General features: G+C 47.2%; 2 protein-coding genes across 9 annotated transcripts in view; one reads left to right on the top strand and one right to left on the bottom strand.

Annotated features, from left to right (window-relative positions):
• Positions 1 to 393: 393 nt before the first annotated feature.
• LOC117095907 (breakpoint cluster region protein-like) lies at positions 394 to 4,634 on the bottom strand. 2 transcript variants are annotated; one of them, XM_033232730.1, is made up of 4 exons: positions 3,553 to 4,634; positions 2,365 to 2,499; positions 1,329 to 1,434; positions 436 to 853 (listed from the first exon to the last, which is right to left on the bottom strand). In XM_033232730.1, exons 1-4 carry the CDS (start codon positions 3,872 to 3,874, stop codon positions 586 to 588), a joined length of 831 nt encoding a protein of 276 aa, XP_033088621.1. In that variant the 5' UTR covers positions 3,875 to 4,634; the 3' UTR covers positions 436 to 585. The 2 variants fall into 2 exon arrangements, with proteins under 2 accessions (XP_033088620.1, XP_033088621.1); XM_033232729.1 differs by lacking the exons at positions 2,365 to 2,499; positions 3,553 to 4,634 and having other exon boundaries at positions 394 to 853; positions 1,329 to 2,201.
• Positions 4,635 to 10,769: 6,135 nt separating this feature from the next.
• Positions 10,770 to 23,075, top strand: part of SPECC1L (sperm antigen with calponin homology and coiled-coil domains 1 like) — a 150,883-nt gene continuing 138,577 nt past the window's right edge. Inside the window, exons 1-3 of one of the 7 annotated variants that reach the window (XM_033232723.1) lie at positions 10,771 to 11,070; positions 15,177 to 15,325; positions 16,785 to 16,888. The gene's annotated coding sequence lies outside the window, so the exon portion shown is untranslated. The other 6 variants (XM_033232726.1, XM_033232721.1, XM_033232724.1 and 3 more) reach the window with 6 other exon arrangements.

Below are 23,075 nucleotides of genomic sequence, written 5' to 3'. Positions count from 1 at the left end.
CTCAGAGGCGGGCTCACAGCAGCTGGTGGGGAGGTCTGTGGGGCCTAAGCCTCCAAGTCCACCTCAGGTGCTGGAAACCCCTGCTGGTGTCATGAACCCCTTACAGTGAGACGGGGGTGGGGTGGGGTCCTGATAAGGCATGACTTGGTTGGGGGGGGGGGGGGTTTATTTCAGAGATGCACAGGGCCTTGCTCTATCCCCCAGGCTGGAGAACAGTGGCTCCATCATGGATCTCTGCAGCCTCTAACTCCTGGGCTCAAGCGATCCTCCTGTGTCAGCCTCCCAGGTAGCTAGGACTACAGGTGTGTGCCACAATGCCTGGCTAATTTTTCTTTGTATTTTTTCTAGAGATGGGATTGCTACATTGCCCAGACTGGTCTCAAACACCTGGGTTCGGTTATCTTGCCTTGGCCTCCCAACGTGCTGGGATTACAGGCATGAGCCACCACCACACCCGAACACTTGAGGTGATTTTAAGCTTCCAGCAAAGTGCACCAGCAGGACCAGGAGGTGGCCTGGGCCCGGCCGCATCACTCCCATCCACGCAGACCTAGGCAAGTCCCTCTCTCTGGATCTCCCCCACCACTACATACAATGCAAGTAGAAAGATGGGCAGGACTGGGGGTGGAGAAGGTAGAGGCCACATCTGTCAGACTGGGGTGACATGGGCTGGAGCCTGTCTTCCCATACCTGGGACATGACCTCCAAGGACCAGCTGTCAGTCATGATGATGGGCTGGCTTGGATTGGCAGGGAGTTTGCTCTCCTTCTTGGAGGGATGGAGCAGTGTGGGGCCAAAGACAGTGGCGAGGTTGTGCAGGGACATCTTATTGACTGCCTCCTTCTCTGCCACCCTGTAGAGGACTGAAACAGCGGGTGCTGTTTCAATACCACCACCAGGAGAGAGACAGAGGGTCTGTGCCATGCTAGAGTCCTCAGGGACGGAGCGACCTGATCCTGGCTGTGCTGCAAGCTGACTCCAGCCCTGGTACTTCTGAGTCTCAGCGGCCCAGGAAAAAGGGCCAGCTCTGGGCTGGTGGGGAGGTCTCCTCTATGATGTGACTGGGAGGGAAGAGGGGATTCAAGTGCACTGCTGGCCATGGCCAAAGCTCTGAGTTCTTTGTTAAGGCCACAGTGCAGAGGGAGGAGGGTAGCAAAGAGGAGAGGCAGGGGCAGGGGTGGCAGTGGTGCTAGTCCTTAGAGGCAGTAAGTGACTGCAGACAGGGATCAGGGGAAAAGGTCCTCAGTCTGGAGGTCTGGTGGGAGCAGAGGGGCACCCCATGGCCTGGAGACCTGGAGGCCCCCGCAGCCATGGGAGAGCTGGGCTACCTTTTCAGGTGGTCCAGAAGGAAAAGGAAGGTGAGCAGGTTGGCCTCCGGCAGGGACAGCAGCAAGTGGAGCATGCAGCTCTCCTTTGCAACTGGGTCTGAAAGAGCTGCAGGAGGCGAAGGGTTACTCTTCTGGGTCACAACCAGCCAGAGACCTCTCCCGAGGTGGTCACATGGAGCCCCTGGGGCATGAGTCTCTGCGCAGTTTAGGCTCGTCATCATCCCCACACCCACAGCGCTGGCTCCCAGTGAGGACTCTGTGAGGGGCACCTGTGTGGGATGTGAACCACCTGAACACCTTTTCTCTCCCTCACAGGGGTCAGCAGCACCCAGCAAACAGCAGCAGGAGGAGCCATGAGAACAGCCGCTCATGGGCAGAGCTGCCCTTGGGCAACTCCCGCCACCACCCCCTCCCCAGGGGAGCCCAACGCAGGGGAGGCTCGGCGTGCAATGAAGCAGGGGAGTGAGGGACACAAGGAGCCCTCCCAGCCCCACCAAGTACGCAGAGACCCCCTTATCATCCTGGACACCACGGCCATCTGCATGCTGGTAAAGCAGGTCTTCTGTGCATGGGCCTGGGGGCAGACTTGCCCTAAGGGTCATGGGGAGGCTACAGGTGCTGCACGTGTCAGCGCCTGCTTTAGACATCAGCCTGCAGGTTGACTAAGGGTCAGGCCATGTTTGAACCCATGCTTGGCTGGACCAGGACCCGTGGTTAGAGCACCTGGTCACCAGCGTTTAGCCCTGGTCTGCAGGAAGGAGGACAGCAGACTTTAGGACCCCACAGCACAGCAGTGCTGACCATTTCACCCTCTTGGTCTCCTTGAGGAAAAGGGACGGGGAGCCCTGTGGGGATGGGCGAGGCCTTCCAGGACAGGCTTGATTTTGGTCCCCTGCTTTCTGAGGTTGGCTTAAAACACCAACCATGGCAGAGGGGGCACAGCTCGGGTTCCCACACCTCACTTTTCACAGCCTCCAAGGGCAGCAGTGCACGTGGAAGAGACGTCTTCCACAAGGCCAAGGCCTCCAGTGCTCACCGATGCCCTCGGCGAAGTTGGGGTAGAACTCGTCAGTGAAGAGGGGCTCGGGCAGCTCATGGAAGTACAGCTTCAGCGTGCCTGCGATGGCGTTCACGTCCATCTCGCTCATCATCACCGACACGTCCTTGTTATCTGGAAAGACACGGAAATGCAGCGGCCTCCTTCAGGACCCCCAGTGGGTCTTCCACCATCCCTGCCTTGGCTAAACCACCATCCCTGCCATGCTGACCACTGTGCAGGTCTCTCCCAGGCTTTGAGCAGCTCATCTGACCCCTCCCAAGAGCTGTGCATAGTTCTGTGTCTGCAGAGTTGATGGGGGTGCATGGGCATTCCCATTCCTCTCCCCTGCTTGGCCGGATGTGACAGCCAGGAGGAGGCCAGCACAGCAGGACACAGCACCTTCGTGGGAATGGGGTGGCTCTGCCCTGTACATAGCAATCACCCTTGCACCAGTGTCTTCTGATGGCAGGAAGACTGTGGGAGAATCTGATTGGTTTCAGTGTTTGAACCGGTGTCTTCCTTTGGACCCAATGGGCCACTGGTGCTTACGTCCTCACTGCAGGCCAGATCTATTCTGGGCCCCTAGAGGGAGCTGAAACTACCACAGGCCCTCCCAGGGGTGCTGGGCATTCTAGGGGTCCTGGTCAGGGTCGGTGGTGAGTGCTGCAAAGAAGGGTCTGCAGGCACAAAATCCTGTTGCTTTGAAGATGCTGGGAAGGACCCTCTGGGGTCTTGGTGCCCTCCCCTGGCATTTGAGGCAGGTCCAGGTCCTTCAAAGCCTGTGAGAGTTTGTGAGATGGAGGCGGGGATGCTGCAGCCCTGGCCTGAGCTGGGTCCCATCAGTGCCCTCTTCACACCGCATCCTCACACAGGGCAGTGGACAGACCACACTGAGTCCTGGGCTTCCACCTCCTGTCCACCCCCAAGGCAGGAAGGCCAAGGCCCCACAGAAGCCCCTGGTTCACCCCAGCAAGTGGCATGAGTGGGTACGATGGTGTAAAAACTGGCTTCTATAGAAGCTTTTTTTACAACTCTTGTTTTCTCTTTTTTAAAAATAATAAAACAGTAAATGAAGAAAACACACAGAGAAGGATGTGACATGCCCGGGCCGTGGAGTGCTCTGAGATCTCATCGTGGACACCACCGCCCATACCTCCATCCCGCCCTGTGCAGGCCGACACTCACTGACGTCGAAGGCTGCCTTCAGTGCCTGGATGTCCGTGGCCACTCCGGACACGCGGTAGATGCCCACCTCCTCCATGCCTCGGCGCTCGATCTCCTCCACACACTGGCGTACAATGTAGGGCACCTTGGACCTCTCTCTCCTGCTGGAGGAGGAAATGTTCTCAGTGTCCTGACAGCCCTGCTTGGGCCACAACGACAGGAGACCTGCCCCCTCTCTGCATACCCAGAGGTGGGGTGAGGATGGTGACAAAGGCTTCCAGGTCTGGGGCTGCACACAGAGCCTTCTGCATGTCTGTGCTCCCTCTGCAAGCTCTGTCCTCATTGCATGTACTTTCTCAGGAACCTGTCAAGCAGCTAGAACCCCTGAGAGTCACACATGATCTTCGTGGGAAGGTCAGGAGGCCTGTCTAAGTAAAGTCAGCACAGGAAGGGCATCTGACAGATTCCAGGCCTGGGGTTAGCAGCCTGTGTCCTCAGCTGGGAGATCAGACCTGGTGTTGGTCCTGCCACCCATGTGCTGTGTGAGAGGAGAATCTCTGACCCCTGCCCTGGGCGTGGGCCTTGACACACATCCGACGAATGAATGAAGCACTCAGCACCAGTGCTCCAAGTCCTGTGATGCTAAGTGCTTTTCTCATCTGAGTCTTAGCACTGAACAATTCCAATACTGCCACACAGGACACTAGAGTAAGAATACTTCAAAGTGAGTGCTGTGCTGAGGCCTTAACTTTACTTTTGTTTTGCAACTAGATTTATCAGCACATCAAAGCTGCTTCTCAAGCCACCCTCATTAGCAGGTGCTTATTTGGGGGAGCTGCTGCTGGAGTCCTCGATGCTCATGCCCAGGGCCCTCCCAGAGTGCTACGCAAGTGGCTGCTGTGCAGTTGGGGGTGGGGAGTGGTGTTTAGACACAGAAAAGAGTGCGGGGTATGATTGATGGATACCCCGGCCTACATGACTGGCAAGTTCAGGGACCCAACTGGATTCCATCCTAGGGAAGCAAATGAATTATCAGAGTAAGTGGTCTGTGGCTACAAGAACTGCTCTCAAACCCAACAGGCTTCTCTTGGCAACTGACTCATGACAAAGTGTTCAAGATCATTTGAAAAAAAAAAGGGGAACGGGGAGGCAGTGGGTCCTGGAAAAGTAAATTGTTTATTTTACAGTAAGAAAGTGATTAAATATATATATTTTTACAATGGTGGAAAATTAGAAGTGATTGTGAAAATGATGTCTACCCATGTTGGATGAGTAGGATGTGATTTGGCTCTTTAGGAAAGTGAATTTAGGCCGGGCGCGGTGGCTCAAGCCTGTAATCCCAGCACTTTGGGAGGCCGAGGCGGGCGGATCACGAGGTCAGGAGATCAAGACCATGCTGGCTAACACGGTGAAACCCCGTCTCTACTAAAAAATACAAAAAACTAGCCGGGCGCAGTGGCGGGCGCCTGTAGTCCCAGCTACTCGGAGGCTGAGACGGGAGAATGGCGGGAACCCGGGAGGCGGAGCTTGCAGTGAGCCGAGATCGCGCCACTGCACTACAGCCTGGGCGACACAGCGAGACTCCATCCCAAAAAAAAAAAAAAAAAAAAAAGAAAGTGAATTTGTAGAACTTAAGAATATTGATTTATAAAGGGCATGGCCTTTGACCCAGTCCATCTTATGCAAATCTGGATGCCATAAATAATATTTAAAAATAAAAGTATTGGGGTGGAGGTTGTAGTGAGCGGAGATCACGCCACTACACTCCAGCCTGGTCGACAGAGTGACCTGGTCTCTCTCAAAACAAACAAACAAACAAACAAAAATAAAGAAGTCATTCCCAATGTTGCTCATCAAATTATCACCATAAATATCCAGGATTAGACTAATGGCTAAAGAGACGGTGACGCATCAACACCAGGCAGAGAACAAAGCAGATTTTTTTTTTTTGGGAGAGCCTCTAGGAACTTGAAAAATACATATGCCACATTCTTAAGACCCAGTGGTTCTTAATCAGGAGTTTTCATTAAAATGCCAGAAAGCTGAAAAGACTTCTAGGTCCCATCCAAAGAGATTTTGCTTCTGATTGGCTAGTGGCCTGGCCATTGGTATTTTGAAAAAGCCCTCCAAGTGATTCTTTTACTTACACCCCAGATAGAAAACCCTAAATTAAAGGTGGAAAAAAACCAGACACCAAGTGGCATTTAAATAAATGTCAACTTTAATGCCACAAAGCATCTTATTGCACGTGGACAGAAAGAGAAGGAAAGAGGGCCCTATATCTAGATAACTTAGAAATGTGCTCCCCTAGCAAGATATCTACCAAAATTAGAACCATATTTGAGGATGCTGGTACTGCGAGCAATATACAAATGATGCGTGTAATGCCATTTAATATGATCGTATTTTTAAAAATGAGTTGAGTGGTGTTTTCTAGCTGTTAGTTTTTCCAAACATCAATATAGAAATTAGTCTTCTGCAGCTGCAGAGGCAATTCAGTTTCCAGCTTGCTTGCATGTGGCCTAGAGCCATAATGTGGCCCAGAGCATCTCTGATCCACCCCTCCCACAACCACCAAAGCCAGAGACAACTGAATGCCTTGGACCATCTGGTGAGAGAGGTAGCTGCAGTAAGAGTCCTGCTCTGAAGTGACAAGAGACTCAAGGCCTAGTTTTGACTTACTGCTAACTTGCTGACACTGCACACTTCCTGAGTGATCTTGGGTGAATCCTTTCACCTCTCTGAAGTTCACTATGAAATGAGAGGTCAATGGTCAAACTTAAACACCTTCAGATGTTGGCTAATATCAGTGAGTAAAATGGACCAGGCACAGCACAAAGCAGAATGGTGCAGACTGTGGCAAGTTGAAAACTTATGCCTCTGTAAAGGCGGCAGGCACCACTCAGTTCCTGCAGATTGCTCTAACTTTGCTGAGGACAGTTGCCCAGGTAGTGCACTGCAGAAGGGTAACACTTTAGAGGGGGTGTCATTTGCATCATAGATGCAAAATTCACAAGTGAAGACTGATGTAGTTTGTCCCTAAAGTTTTGCTTTGATGTGCAGATATTTATCCATGGCAGTTTCCTGGAAGATGTCTATAGAAGGTTTTGAAGAATGGGCACCTTGTAATTTGCTATTAAACTAAACCCCAAGGGCCCATTATAAGCCAACACGGTCCTAGATTCCACACTCATTCAGTTCCTTTTTATCATAGGAGGTGGGTATTTTAATATCAGGTCCACTATAACAGGTGGAGGCCGGGCATGGTGGCTCATGTCTGTAGTCTCAGCACTTTGGGAGACCTACGTGGGCAGATCACTGGAGCCCAAGAGTTTGAGACCAGCCTGGGCAACATGGTGAAACTCTGCCTCTACAACACATACAAAAATTATCCGGGCTTGGTGGCATGTCCCTATAGTCCCAGCTACTCGGGAGGCTGAGGTGGGAGGATCGCTTGAACCCGGGAAGTCAAGGCTGCAGTGAGCTCAGATTGCACAACTATACTCCAGCTTAGGCCACAGAGCAAGACCTTGTCTCAAAAAATAAAACAAAATAATAGAAAGAAAGAGAAAGGAACAGATCAATATGTATAATAAAGCACCATTTGTATTTTTTTAAAAAAGCAAAAGAACATATTTATTTGGATATTTGTTCATATTCATAAACTATCTTTAGAAAGATACCAAGAAACTGAACATATTTGGTTGCATCTGAGAAACTACAGGAATAGGGATGGGGTTGAGATGGTGCCTTCTGAATTTTGAAATATACAAATGTATTGTCTATTTAGAAATAAATGGGCCAGGCGTGGTGGCTAGGCCGGGTGCGGTGGCTCTTGCCTGTAATCCTAGCACTTTGGGAGGCCAAGACTGGCGGATCACTTGAGGTCAGGAGTTTGAGACCAGCCTGGCCAACATGATGAAACTCCATCTCTACTAAAAATATAAAAATGGCCAGGCGTGGTGGCTCACCTCTGCAATCCTAGCACTTTGGGAGGCTGAGACGGGAGGATTACCTGAGGTCAGGAGTTTGAGACCAGCGTGACCAACATGTAGAACGCCCATCTCTACAAAAAATATAAAATTAGCCTGGTATAGTGGTGCACACCTGTAATCCCAACTACTCAGGAGGCTGAGGCAGGAGAATTGCTTGAACCCGGGAGGTGGAGGTTGTGGTGAGCCGAGATTGTGCCATTGTACTCCAGCCTGGGCAACGAAAGCGAAACTCTGTCTCAAAAAAACAACAAAAAAACCAAAACAAACAAAAAACCCCACAAAAATTAGCTGGGTGTGGTGGCGGGTGCCTGTAATTCCAGCTACTCGGGAGGCTGAGGCATGAGAATCGCTTGAACCTGGGAGGCAGAAGTCATAGTGAGCCAAGATCAGGCCACTGCACTCTAGCCTGGGCAACAGAGCGAGACTCAATCTCAAAAAAAATGATAAATAAATATTATTAAGACAAAAATCATAATGACATTACATAAACCAGGTTATGCCAGTGATTTTTGAAAATATCAAAACAGTTTTATGGAAAAAATATAACTTCAGGCCAGGTGAGGTGGCTAACGCCTGTAATCCTAGCACTTTGGGAGGACGAGGTTGGCGGATCACCTGACCTCAGGAGGTCGAGACCAGCCTGGCCAACATAGTAAAACCCCAACTCTACTAAAAATACAAAAATTAGCTGGGCGTGGTGGCTCATGCTTGTAATCCCAGTTACTCAGGAGCCTGAGGTGGGAGAATCACTTGAACCTGGGAGGCGGAGGTTGCAGTGAGCCGAGATCGCGTGACTGCAGTAGAGCCTGGGCAACAGAGAAATTCTGTATCAAAAGAAAAATATAAAAAGTGAAGTAGGAAGAAACAGAAAAGTTTGTCTAGATCTAGAACCATTAAAGGAACTGAAGGTTTATTTTAAAATCTGCATCCCATCCCCTCAAAAATCTCACAAAAAACAAAACCAAAGAAAAGCACCTGGCCCAGATGATTTTATAGACATGTCCAGCAAACATTAAAAAGAACATAAAGTTTTTATCTTCTACATAATTTTTTAAAATTAATTAATTTTTGAGATGAAGTCTCTCTCTGTAGCCCAGACTGGAGTGCAGTGGCATGATCGCGGCTCACTGCAACCTCCACTTCGGAGGTTCAAGTGATTCTCCTGCCTCAGCCTCCAGAGTAGCTGGGATTACAGGTGCACCTGGCTAATTTTTTGTATTTTTAGTAGAGCTGGGGTTTCACCATGTTGGCCAGGCTGTTCTTGAACTCCCGACCTCAGGTAATCTGCCCACCTCAGCCTCTCAAAACGCTAGAATTACAAGCGTGAGCAACAGTGCCCAGCCTACATCATCTTTCAGAAAAAGAAGCAAATGGAATTCTCCCCAACTCATTGTGAATTTAGTATAGGCTTAATACCAAACCAGACATCAATAATACAAGGAGGTAAAAGTATAGACTAACTTCTTATGGACATATATGCAAAAACGCTAAATAAAATATTAGCAAATAATCCAGCAATGGATTAAACATGTATCACAACCACGTTGTGGTTTTTCTAGGAAACTAAGATGATGTAATAAAAGAAAAAACTATTAAAGTAGTACAAACTTCAAAGGAAAAAAACCTGTATGATCATTGCAACGGGGTCATTTGCAACATTATATAATTTTTTTCTTTTTTTTTTTAAGTTTTTTGACTGTAAGTTTATTCAATGCAAAATAATCCTTTTCAATTTTAGTGAGGTGGCTGACCGCGTCCACAACCAAATCCGCCTGTAAACTGGAATTCGGTTGCTGACCCAGCCGCAGCCTCGGCTTTCTTGTCGGCACCAGGAGGCACAGCACTCCCTCTGTATGTATCTCTGTCAGCCTCCCCTCTTGTGAGTCTTGCAGGTCACTCACCCTCCAGACCTTTAGGACGAGGCCTGCCAGTCCCTGGACAGCTGTAGAGTAGGGTGGCAGGCACAATATGCGGGGGCAGATGAAGATAATCACCGAGATACTGGATACTCTCATTGATAAGGTACCAGTAGAAATGTCTCCAGGCAAACTGTTCCTTCATGTAGTAGCCTTGGGACTTGAAAGACTGCATGGCCTTCATGACATGAATGTTGAGCACATTCTTTTTTTTTTTTTTTTTTTTTTTGAGACGGAGTCTCGCTCTGTCGCCCAGGCTGGAGTGCAGTGGCCGGATCTCAGCTCACTACAAGCTCCGCCTCCCGGATTTACGCCATTCTCCTGCCTCAGCCTCCCGAGCAGCTGGGACTACAGGCGCCCGCCACTACGCCCGGCTAGTTTTTTGTATTTTTTAGTAGAGACGGGGTTTCACTGTGTTAGCCAGGATGGTCTCGATCTACTGACCTCGTGATCCGCCCGTCTCGGCCTCCCAAAGTGCTGGGATTACAGGCTTGAGCCACCGCGCCCGGCCCTTTTTTTTTTTTTGAGATGAGTCTCACTGTGTCGCCCAGTCTGGAGTGCAGGGGTGCGATGTCGGCTTACTGCAATCTCCGCTCCCTGGGTTCAAGCAATTCTTCTGCCTCAGCCTCCCGACTAGCTGGGATTACAGGTGTCTGCCACAGCACCCAGCCAATATTTTTGTATTTTTAGTAGACACGGGGTTTCACCATCTTGGCCAGGCCCGTCTTGAACTCCTGACCTCGTGATCCGCCTGCCTCGGCCTCCCAAAGTGCTGGGATTACAGGCGTGAGCTACCGCGCCTGGCCGGGCACATTCTTGTGCTGCCAGTTCCAGGTGCTTATGGCAGGTGGACATCCTTCTTGACCTCGGTGACTTCCTCCTTAAAAAGGAGTTTAAATGGCAAGCCGGCTCTTCTTAGGCATAAGCATTCTGGGGAGGAGCAGCCGCTAAGGCGGCAGGGTGGCCCGGATGGGGGCCGATGGAATTGGAACTCTACCAGAATTTCTTTATTAATTATATGTATATATTGCTCGCTTTTTTTTTTTTTTTTTTTTGTCTGTTCCCTATGTACCCGGAGCGCCAGTAGGACAGGGCTTTGTGTTTTCCTCACCACTGTCTGGCTCATGCCTAGGACAGTCCTTGGCACACGGTAAACACGCTGATGAGCGCCTTTGGGACTAGCGGACTCTGAGCATCATTCGGCAGGGGCCAGGTAGGCCTCTGAAGCGACCGGTCTTGCCGGGCTCCAGCCCAAGACCTGACGCATGCGCACCGGCTGGCCGGCTTTTTTTTTTTTTTTTTTTTTGAGCGACCGAGTAGCAGGGCGCCTGCGCGACCCAGTGCCGGAGGGACGCGAGCTGGGGATTGGGGGGACAGCGGCGCCTGCGCAGTGAAGGAAGGTGGGCGGGGCCCACACGGCGCCTGCTCAGGCGGCCGCAGGCCTGCTGGGCGCGAAGGGGCGGGCCAAGGGCGGGGGCCGCGAGGGAGGCAGGGCGGGCCCGGCAAGCGGCGCCGTGGGGTTGGCTGCTGCCTTGAGGCCGGACTCAACGGGTCTTTGCTGAGCCACCGGGTGAGCTCTCCGCCCAGCCCAACCAGAAGATTGCGAGGGAGCGATGCGGTGCCGCGCGGTAAGAGCCACGGCCGGGTTCCCGCAGTGTTCGCTGGCGGGTTGGTTTATCGCCTCAGCGCCGCCCGCGCGGCCGCGCCTGGGCGTCCCCGCAGACCCCGGCAGGCCCCGCGCCTGCGCCCTCCCTACTCCTGGGCCCCTCCAGTGTGTCCCGCGCCTGCGCCTTTCTCTTCCCGCGCCGTCCTCATTCTGGGCTCCGGGGCTCCTGGGACAACCCGCAGCCTTCGCCGCCTAGACCCACGGGCCTCCGTCCGTTGGTGTTGGGGTTCAGCTGTTTCTGCGACCGTGCTTGCGGCTCGTCTGTGTGCGGACAGGTCGGGTGCGACCCTCGTGCTTGCCTTTCGGGCGCTACAGGAGAGGCTGGGGCTGCCGCCCGATCTCCTGGGTCCCCTGCCTGGGGCGGGGACGGCGTTGTTCAGTGGCCCCAAGGGCGCAGCGCGGGCAGCAGGGGCCACGGGCGGCGGACCCCAGGCCTGCTGCGGGTGCTGCTTCTGCTGTGGCCGGCGCCCCAGGCGGACGGAGCGTCCTTTCTTCTTGAGACGAGGTTAATTGCATCAGGTTGGATGTGAATAATCCGGTGCCTGGCTGAGGAGTTTTGCGTTTCCAGGAATTTGGTAATTGTAGTACCTTAAGTAGTTAAGTCTGAGACATCATAGTCACCCGGCATGTTGGGCAAGCTGTCCTGGAGATGACGAAAAGAAATCAGTTTCCAGTAGTTTTAGCACATGTACAGAACACGCAAAAATTCTGTGATCATTCAAATGCAGGGAACCTTGATTTGTTGATGTCCTTGATCATTTGTCCCAAGTACAGGAAGGGCAAGGAAAAGATTCCCTTGAATACTGCCCAGGTGATTTCAGGGAACAGTGTTTTCTTTTGTCCAAAGAGCCTCTTAAGCCTTTGATAATATTTCCCAAGTTTATAACAGATACAAGCCTTTAAAAAATGACAATTGCTCTAACCCAGTAGGACACATCCTGCGATGAAATCAGAGCTATAGACTTTGTAGACAACAGCAGTCATTTCTGGTGGCTTCGGGGAGTGGAGGGGGACTGCAGTTTTGCCTATGTAGGTGATACCAGAGGGACTTTAGTAATTTTTTCTTCATAATTAAAAGCCGAGCCAGGCGTGGTGCCTCACGCCTGTAATCCCAGCACTTCCGGAGGCCGGGGCGAGCGAATCACCTGAAGTCAGGAGATCAAGACCAGCCTGACCAACATGGTGAAATCCTGTCTCTACTACAAATACAAAAATTAGCTGGGCGTGGTGGCGCGCGTCTGTAATCCCAGCTACTCAGGAGGGTGAGGCAGGAGAATCGCTTGAACCGGGGAGACGGAGGTTGCAGTGAGCCATTTTGCGCCACTGTACTCCAGCCTGGGCGACAGAGCCAGACTCCGTCTCAAAAAAACAAAAACTAGACATAACAAGACAGAGCATGGTGGCTCACACCTGTAATCTCGGTAGTTTGGGAGGCCGAGGCGGGCAGATCGCTTGAGGTCAAGAGTTTGATAACAGCCTCATCAACATGGTGAAACTCCGTCTCTACAAAAAATATAAAAATTAGCCGGGCGTGATGGCACATGCTTGTGATCCCAGCGGCTCCAGAGGCGGAGGCAGGAGAATTGCTTAGGAGGCAGAGGGTGCAGTGAACCGAGGTCTCGCCACTGCACTCCACCCTGGTCGACAGAATGAGACTCCCTCTCAAAAAAGGAAAAAAAACCCCAAAACACAGCCGTTACAGTATACATGCATGTTATAAAATAAACCAATATAGAAGGGTATATAGTGAAAGGAGAAGAATTGTTGGTAAAATTGTTTCTATGAATAAATGGCTAATCCAGTATTTTTTTCCTCCATAAAAACACCTTTTCCCCTTTGATTTAGTGTACACCACACAGTGTCGCCTAGCCGACTCAGCGACTTTTTAGATAGCTGGAGAATGCTTCCTAATGGTTGCAGGTGTATAGGGGTTTTCTTGACATTTTCAGTAAGAAAGTGAATGTTGTGCCATAGGAAACCTTTATCACTGGTGCACGTTGGTAGCCAACCAAATACTTGAGTGTCAAGTATGGTATCTAGTGAGTGGAGAATAACTGTAATAATTACAATTACAGTTGTAGTTAAAGTGAAGTTTGTATCAAGATTTCTGTTTCAAATATGAACTTTTAGGAGGTGTGTATCTGCAGTGTTTCCTCCTCAGATGTGATTTCTCTGAAGCAGTGGTTCTCTATAACTGACTTGACACACAATGCATCTGATATTTCGAATGATTTAAGTGATAGTATCAAAATTACTGTCATATACATATTTAAATCACATGACTAACCTGCGTGTGGTATTACGCAAACTGCTCAGCTCAGTAAGGGAACAGAAATAAGAAAAAAAGGACAATATTGGGAGACTTTTTATACAATTAAATTTATTCGATTGAAGGACTGTCCTTTCTAAAAAAGAAGTCCTGTTCTCTTGGTGTTAAAATAAAGCATCTTTTATGAAATGATGGTGACAGTAAATGGTGATATATGGTAAATGTAAGTAGCAAATACAAGATTAGTTATTGTGATTTTTAAAAATAAAGAGAGCCAAGAGTCTCTTGTTTGCTGCTGTTGTTAGGGAGTTCAGGAAAAAGTTCCTGGAGCTTTTGCTTTTAAGAAGATTCAAATTTAGATTATTTCTTAAGAGTAAATATGAGTTTATTTCAAGGTCATTTGTCACAGTCTACTGAGAAATCTACTGAGAAAGCTGTTAAGTTTGCCTGGCATTAAAGATGTTCCTATTCTGATCATTGTTAAATAGATCTTTTCTTATTAGATATAAAATGTCAGGAGATATTTTATTTTGAGACAGAGTTTCACTCTTGTTGCCCAGGCTGGAGTCCAATGTCTCAATCTCGGCTCACCACAACCTCCACCTCCCGGGTTCAAGTGATTCTCCTGCCTCAGCCTCCCAAGTAGTTGGGATTACAGGCATGTGCCACCACCCCTGCCTAATTTTGTATTTTTAGTAGAGACAGGGTATCTCCATGTTGGTTAGGCTGGTCTGGAACTCTCGACCTCAGCTGATCTGCCCGCCTCGGCCTCCCAAAGTGCTGGGATTACAGGCATGAGCCACCTCACCTGGCCCCAGGAGATTTTTTTGTGTTGTGGTGTGCCAACAAAATAAGCCTAGGCAGGGAAGTTCCTTCTGGTGGTAGGAATTGTTAGTACTGAATAGACTAGCTGCGAGGTAACCAACCCCCATGGGGTTTTCTGTCAACTCAGAAATCATTGTGACCTCAGTCTTTTGCTGTGAAATAACATGACCATTAAGAAAGTAGGCTTAAACAATGTATTTTGGGTATGTTGAGGGGGAGGGACGGTTACGATCTGTTCCAAAGTGAACATAAGAGATAATCCCTGTGTCTGTCAAGCCTTTAAAATTTATAGTGCTTTTCTCTTAATCTCAAATAAGGTTTAGAGTTATTGTGACATAGTCTTAAAACCTGCAATGTATCAAAAGGCACATTTTTAAAGCATCTTGAATTGAAATTAGTAATGTCATATCTACTTCTTCAGAATAGTAGTTTTTACATTCTGAAGACTTGACTGCTCTCAGCCACTTCTGAGTTCTCTATTTTCAAAGATAATCTGGTAACTCCATAAAGGAAATCTGTAAATAAGAGAAGAGAGTGAATATCTTTTAACAGTGTTTTTCCTGATCTTTTCCAACATCTTCATTGTGGTTCTGTCCTTTATTTTTTGGTTAAATCCTGAGGTTTACTTCTGCCTGTATCTTCCCAAACTATTAATCTGTTCACAGTCACTCTCCCGTTTAAACCCTTCAACAGCCCCCCTACCTTCATAATAAGGTCTCCTTAGCTTGGTATCCAGAACACTTCAATACTGGGCTTTGACCCCTGTTCTCCTTCCCCATCTCTGTTTAGGTGCTTCACTGAGCTGCAATGAACAGCTCTTGGCCCCTTGAAATCTCTCCAGTCTCCTTGTCTCCCTCTGCTGGAATATTCTTCTCTCACTTCATCTGATCATTGCCTTCAAAACTCAGCTCATTTTCTTATTTCTTTGCCCTTTTCATGTCCCTTGTTTTCTTCCAATTAAATTAATGTTCCAGACTCAAAAGAAAAACAGCTCAGTTCAGGCATTACCTTGTCTGGAAGGCTTCCCTAGTCCTCCTGCCTCCTGCAGACTTGTCTGGCATCCTGTGCATTTGGGATTTGGCACACTATGTCTCGTCTGCGGCCTCCACTGGACGACGAGACCGTAAGTGTGTGGCTTGACAGAAAGTTGTTCAATCTTTTGTGCTGGTACAGTGCTGGGCACGGCAGTGTTACAGAGGAAGTGAGCCACTTAGTTCCTGCCCTTAGGAACATTTATTCTAGTTGCACTTGACCCTGCCAGCTGTGAGACACCTCCCAGTAGTGCATACCAACTTTCAAAGTCTATGTAATTGTATCTTAGTGTCTGATTCCAGTCTTATTTCTTGAAGGAGGGGAGTGTCTCTAATGTCTTATTTTAGCACCCAGAAACCAGGTAGGCATCATTTTTGTCCCAAATTCTGGAAGGAATGTGCATTTGGCACAGATTACTTCCCTTTTTTTTCTTGTACAGCTTTCACCTTTTTTTTTTTTTTTAAGGTGATGTGTTTGAACAGTAAGGGTTTAAGAGATTAAGATTAAATTTCAACTTTGTCTGTTGTGCGTATAGCCTAAGGAAAACAAAAAGTTAAAGAGGAAAAATACATTGCCTCTAAAAAGAAGACTCATTATTAAACTTTTTTTATTTTTAATTGTTTTCAGAGACTGGGTCTCACCCTATTACCCAGGCTGGAGTGGTGAACACAGCTCACCATAGCCTTGAATTCCTGGGCTCAAGAGTTCCTCTTGCCTTAGCCGTCTCACTAGCTGGGACTGCAGGCCCGCACCAGCACACCTGGCTAATTTTCAAAAATTGTTTTGGAGAGTCACGGTCTCGCCGTCTTGCCCAGGCTGGTGTGGAACTCCTGGGTTCAAGCAAACCTCCCGCCTTGGCCACCCTAAATGTTGGGATTACAGGCTTTACCCATTGTGCCTAGCCTAAACTTTTTTTTTTTAAATGCTGAGCTGTACACAAAAGAAAGTAAAGGTGTTGGTCAAGCCTCGGAAAGAAGTATGCAAAGAAACTGGTGACAGCCTGGATGTGATGGCTCATACCTATGATTTCAGGGCTTTGGGAGGTGAAGAGGAGAGGATTGCTTGAGGCCAAGAGTTCGAGACCAGCCTGAGCAATATAGTGAGACCCTGTCTCTACAAATAAACATTTTATAACTAGCCAGGTGTGGTGGTACGCACCTGTAGTCTCAGCTACTTGAGAGGCTGAGGCAGGGGGATCTCTTGAGCCCAGGTGTTTGAGGCTGCATTGAGCTAGGATCACACCACTGCTCTCCAGCCTGGGCTACAAAGTGAGACTCTGTCTCTAAAGAAAAACATGCTGGTGGCATTGTCAAGATTTGTCAAGAAATAGCCATGACACTGGGCCCAGTGGTGTGCACCTGTAGTGCCAGCTATTCAGGAGGCTGAAGTGGGAGAATCTCTTGAGCCTAGGAGTTTGAGTTTAGCTTGGGCAGCATTACAAGACCCCAGTCTCTCAAAAAATAAGCCAATAAGGTTTATTTTAATCAAACAAGAAAAATAAATATCTGCTAAAATTTAAAGCTATTCTGTTCTTCCTCTCTCTCTTCTAGTGTTCTCAGGGAAGATCCCGACTAAGCCATTTTCCAGTGGCACCTCTTCCACCATGAATTCCTGAGGCAATCTGATGGGGCTACTTTATTCCAGAACAATCACAGTGAGACCTTTTCTCCCAATAAATGCTACTTTTCTCTCCTTAATATAATCTCTTGCTTACAAAACACTGGTGTCTCCTTATCATGGTTTGGTTCTACCCCACTGGGCCCAAGAATTCTTGCCCAGGAGCAATTGAATTTTCTTCTTTCATGCTTTTTGAAACTTTGGTGGGGTAGAGCCAATTTTAAATCTTCTGCCCCATTTTTTTCATTGTTTTTCTCTCCCTTCTGCATTTTCTGCAAACTCCATTGAATCATTGCAGTTACTTAGGTTTGCCTCCTCTCCCCCGTTACAAACTACTTGCTGAATTTTTCAACCCTAGTTCCCTCATTTTTATGATTTATGCTCATTTCTTTGTACACTTAGAATTGCTCTATCCCCCAACCCATGGCCTCTGGCCCTGGATTATTGTTTTAGCCTTTTATTTTTTGTCTTTTTCTACCCCAACACTTACTTTCCTCTCCCAGTCTCCTGTACCCTATCACCAGGGTTGTCATTAGCCTTTCATATTATTCCTCATTATCCATGTATTCATTTGCAAATAAGCATATACTAACAAAATAACAGGTTTATGGAGATAAAATTCACATACTTTAAAGTTCAGGCTTTTAAAATGTACCTTTCAGGTGGTTTTTGGTATATTCACAAAGTTATGCATTGATCACCACTATCTGATTCCATAACATTTTCAATACCTCAAAAAGAAGTCTGTACTCATTAGTAGTCATTTCACATTCATCACTCCCTCTGGCTCTGGGCAGTCACTGATCTTTGTGTCTCGGTGGATTTGCCTATTCTAGGTATTTTATATAAATGGAATCATTCAACATGTGACTTTTTGTCTGGCTTTTTTCATTTAGCATAATGTTATCGAGGTCTATCCCTGTTGTAGCATGTATTAGCACTTCATTTCTTATATGGCTGAATGATAGTTCATTATTTGTTCATCAGTTGATGAACATTTGCGTTTTTGCCACTTTGGGCTGTTATGAATAATGCTACTGAGAACAAGTGTATACAAGTTCCTCTGCAAATTTTTGTGTGGACATAATCCTTTCAGTTCTCTTAGGTATATATGTAGGAGTTGAATTGCTGGGTTGTGTAGTAGCTATGTTAAACATTTTGAGAAACTGCTAAAATGTTTTCCAGAGCTGTACCATTTTACATTCTGTGTATGAGGATTCCACGTTCTCCACTTTCTCACCAGTGTATAGATTTTGGGGTATACTTTTTAAAAAGTGGGATTAGGCTGGGCACAGTGACTCACACCTGTAATCCCAACACTTTGGGAAGCTGAGGTGGGAGGATCACTTGAGCCTAGTAGTTTGAGACCATCCTGGGCAACATAGGGAGACCCTGTCTCAACAAAAAATTATTTAAAATAAATTAGCTGGGCGTTGTGGCACACACCTGTAGTCCCAGCTACTTGGGAGGCTGAAGGAGAAGGATTCCCTGAGCCCAGAAGTTTGAGGTTGCAGTGAGACATGATGGCACCACTATACTATAGCCTGGATGACAGAGCAAGACTCTGCTTCAGGGAAGAAAAAAAAATTGTGGGATCATATTTTTGACACTTTTCTTCTTGTTTTCTTAAATTTGTACTTTGGAAATTCCATTAAATTAGCTGGTATCACTCTAACTCATTGTGTTTAATGGCTTCATAGTAATATTGCATAATATAAATACACCATTCATTCATCAAAGTTAGCAGAAATTGACTGTTACGAGCCAGGCACTGCTCTAAGCACTGAACAAAACACACAAAAACTTTTGCATTCTTAGAGTTTATTTTCCAATGGAGGGGGTGGAGGAAGGTAAGAATTCAGGAAATAAATTAATTACATATATAGCATAGGGTTTCACCAGTGAGTGCAGCTTGAATCATTGGTGGCTTTCTTAATAGTATAAATAAAGTACTAAAGACAAAATTACTCCAAATGGTGTTACTTAAATTACTGTAGTCAGTATTAGTATTAGTCACTTTGCAGGTGAAAGTGGAAACACTATCATAAAATGAAAAATAGAAAACAGCTGGTATATGTGGATCTGGAGTTTTTCTAGGACATAAACTGATGAGCTAGAAAAGTCAATGTGTCCATCCTTGGTAGCAAAGTTTGTACATTTATAAATTTTATTCAAATCCTCTTAATCTAGTGATTAATAGACACTTTACAAAAGGATGAGTGAGGTATATGTGTATGTGTTGGAAGGTTTTGATGGATGCAACTAAGGGTAGTTTGGGGAACATGGCAGAACTTTTGGGCCCATTCAAGAGTCTTGTTTTCTTCCTGAGCTTTTATGTATTTATTATATCACCCTATTAATCATTGAGATTGTGCCTTACAATAAAACCTGCTTTAAATTGTTGACGCTGTAATTTAAAATAATCTGGGTCACCTAGAGTGGTTAAGCCTGAAAGAAAGTATGTCCTTCCTGCCAGGGCAGACTGTATATAGATATGCCTGTGCTAACCCCTACTCTGTTGGGCCTAGGAGTAGTGCAGTTCAATGTTTCTGTTCTGATTTTTAAAAACATTTTGACTTTACTTTTTATTTTGTTTTATTTTTATTTAGAGATGGGGTCTCACTATTTTGCACAGGCTGGTCTCGAATTCCTGGGCTCAAGTGGTCCTCTTGCCTCGGCCTCCCAAATACTGGGGCTACAGGCATGAGCCACTGCACCTGGCCTCAACTTTGAAATGAAGTTAGAAATGTACATTATTATTATTATTATTATTTTAGAAACAGGTCTTGCTCTGTTGCCCAGGCTGGAGGGCAACAATGGTGCAATCATAACTCACTGCAACCTCCACCTCCAGGGCTCAAGTGATTTTCTTGCCTCAGCATCCTGAGTAGTTGGGACTACAGGTGCTTGTCACCACAGCTAATTTTTATTTTTGTAGAGACAGGTCTCACTATGTTGCCCAAGCTGATCTCGCACTCCTGGGCTCAAGTGATTCTCCTGCCTTTGTCTCCTAAAGTGCTAGGATTACATGTGTAAGCCACTGTGCCCAGCCTAGAACTGCACGTTTTAGACACACATTTACTCAGCTTTCCTCTTGCCTGCCCAGGACTATCCAACTGTATTTTTGTGCCTCAGAGTCCTTTCACATGTTCTGCTTTTTTTTTTTGAGACGGAGTCTCGCTCTGTCGCCCAGACTGGAGTGCAGTGGCCGGATCTCAGCTCACTGCAAGCTCCACCTCCCGGGTTTACGCCATTCTCCTGCCTCAGCCTCCCGAGTAGCTGGGACTACAGGCGCCCGCCACCTCGCCCGGCTAGTTTTTTTGTATTTTTAGTAGAGACGGGGTTTCACTGTGTTAGCCAGGATGGTCTCGAACTCCTGACCTCGTGATCCGCCCGTCTCGGCCTCCCAAAGTGCTGGGATTACAGGCTTGAGCCACCGCGCCCGGCCATGTTCTGCTTTTACTGGGAACTCATAGGCAGTAAGATCAAATGCTGACCTTTGAGGCATCTACACACTTCCAAAACCTGCTTCCTCTCTCATTTACCACTGTATGTATTTATTTTTTGAGATGGAGTCTCACTCTGTTGCCCAAGCTGCAGTGGCATGATCTTGGCTCACTGCAGCCTCCGCCTCCTAGGTTCAAGTGATCCACCTGCCTCAGCCTCCTGAGTAGCTGGGATCACAGGCGAGTGCCACCACACCCAGCTAATTTTTATATTTTTAGTAGAGATGGGAGTTTCACCATGTTGACCAGGCTGGTTTCGAACTCCTGACCTTGGCCTCCCAAAGTGCTGGGATTACAGGCGAGAGCCACTATGCCTGTCCTTATTTGCCACTTTAAATTGGAGGAGATGAAAAAATTAAGTATCCCCAAAGGCTCAGGGTTTCCTATTTGGGACTTCAGTTACAGAGATTCATTTCTTTGTTTCCAGGCTGGGCACAGTGGCTCACACCTGTAATCCCACCACTTTGGGAGGCCAAGGAGGGAGGATTGCTTGAGCCCAGGAGTTGAAGACCATCTCAGGCAACATAGTGAGACCTCACCTCTACTAAAAATAAAAATAAAAAAAATTAGTCGGGCATGGTGGCACTTGCCTGTGATCCCAGCTACTCAGGAGGCTGAGGTGGGAGGATCCCTTGAATCTGAGAGACTGAGGCTGCAGTGAGTTGTGATTGAAGCACTGCACTCCAACCTGGGTGACAGAGTGAGACCCTGTTTCAAAACAAACAAAAATATTTGTTTCCAAATGGAGCACAAGGAAGGTAGTAATCCCTGAGTGTTAAGTCAGCAGATTTTGCCACTTCAGTTTGTGTGCTAATTCAAGAAATCAGGACACCTGATGAGTTGAGGCGTTCAAGCTAAAGCTCTGCTATGCTCCCTCCTTCATAGGCTGTTCTGCTTGGGCCTCCCAGTGATGGAGGACTGCCTCTTTGCTTGTTAGAGTCTCTGTAGTTTTCTTTTCTTTGGAGATGGAGTCTCGCTCTGTCACCCAGGGTGTGGCACAATCTCGGCTCAGTGCAACTTCTGCCTCCTGGGTTCAAGCGATTTTCATGCTTCCGCCTTTGGAGTAGCTGAGATTATAGGCATGTGCCACCACGCCCAGCTAATTTTTTGTATTTTTAGTAAAGACGGGGTTTCACCATGTTGGTCAGGCTGGTCTCGAACTTCTGACCTCAAGTGATCTCTCCTCCTCAGCCTTCCAAAGTGCTGGGATTACAGGTGTGAGCCACCATGCCCGGCTGTAGTTTTCCATTCACCACAGTTTGTGACAGTCTCCCCATTGTGAAGTGACAAGTTCTGTTCCCTTTCCCTTCTGCCCCTCATCACCTTTTTCTTCCTCATTTCTTTTTTGAATTATGCTGTTTCTTGAATTGGTGTCTAAAGGATGACAGCAGACAAGGGGACTGACACACGCATTAACTCTCATGTGTTACTGAGGAATTTCTCAGTGCTCTATCTTCATCATCTGCTCGCTCTCTCCTTCCTAGGTGCTGCCTGCCAACCTGCTTTGAGAAATTGGAAATGAATTGGGGTGTCATCAGCCTCTCCTTGTACATATAGAGACAGCATCTCCAATGCCTTGATTTGCATAATAACAAATAGTGTTTTGCTTACCTACTTCCACACAAACTGCTGATATGGTTAGGATGTGGGAAAAGGGAAGAAGGGAGTTTTGGGTTTTGAGGAGTAGCTGGGACTTGAACAAAGAAGAGGTAGTGATGAACATTCCTGGGGTGAGGGAATTAGCTGAGGGAGAATAAGGCATATAATAAATTAGGGATTGACAGACTGTGTGTCAAGGGCCAGATAGTAAATGTTTTAGTCATTGAAGACCTTAACGTCTGTGTTGCAACTAATCAACTCCATCATTGTAGTGCAAAAGTAACCACAGACACTACAGATATGAATGAATCTATGTTTCCATAACTTTTTTTTTTTTTTTTTTTTGAGACAGTGTCCCTCTGTTGCTCAGGCTGGAGGGCAGTGACGTGATCACAGCTTATTGCAGCCCTGACTTCCCAGGCTCAAGGGATCCTCCCACCTTAGCTTTCTGAGTAGCTGGGACTACAGACACACGCCACCACGCCCCACTAATTTTTGTATTTTTTGTAGAGGTTGGGTTTCACCATATTGGCCAGGCTGGTCTTGAACTCCTGAACTTCTGGGCTCAAGCTGTCCACCCTCCTCAGTCACCCAAAGTGTTGGGATTACAGGCATGAGCCTCTGTGTCCAGCCCAAAATAGTCTTTTGATTCTTTTTTCCCCCAACCATTTAAAAGTGCAAAACATTCTTAGTTTTTGGGCCGAAAAAAGACAAGTGATGGGTCAGATTTGGCCCTGGATTGTGGTTTGTTGACCCCTGTCGTAGAGGAACAGGAAGCAGAGAGGACTGGTTATAGGGCCTGGGAAACCAAGCCAGGGAGTTAGGCTTAAGGTAATGTGAAAGAGGAAACCATTTTTGTAATATAATAAAAATTTTAAAGGAAGGATATTTTGTATTTATATGTGTTCCTGGAAGCATCTCAGTTTTTATTCAAAACATACTTTCACTATGGAAAATTTCAAACATTTACAAAGTAGAGAGAAGAATGAAATACCAAGTGATGTATTTATCATCTACCTTCAACTATTACCAGTCCTAGGTCTTTTGCATTTCTGTGTTTTGGAATCAACTTACCACATTCTACAAAAAAGCTGGCTGGAATTTCTGTTGGGATTGTTT

The sequence above is a fragment of the Trachypithecus francoisi genome, unplaced genomic scaffold (genome assembly GCF_009764315.1).
Source record: "Trachypithecus francoisi isolate TF-2019V2 unplaced genomic scaffold, Tfra_2.0 Lachesis_group14, whole genome shotgun sequence".
In the NCBI taxonomy this organism is placed as follows: Eukaryota; Metazoa; Chordata; class Mammalia; order Primates; family Cercopithecidae; genus Trachypithecus; species Trachypithecus francoisi.
Note: the sequence above shows the minus strand (reverse complement) of the source record. Positions and strands in the feature narration are given on the sequence as shown.

What these genes read in the sequence shown, in the direction of transcription:
- LOC117095907 (XM_033232729.1), bottom strand. Translation starts at nt 1,975, where the DNA reads ATGTCTAAAGCAGGCGCTGACACGTGCAGCACCTGTAGCCTCCCCATG. An exon ending in CTTCTGGACCACCTGAAAAG is followed by an intron (nt 854 to 1,328) that starts GTAGCCCAGCTC and finishes AGTCCTCTACAG; the next exon opens with GGTGGCAGAGAAGGAGGCAG.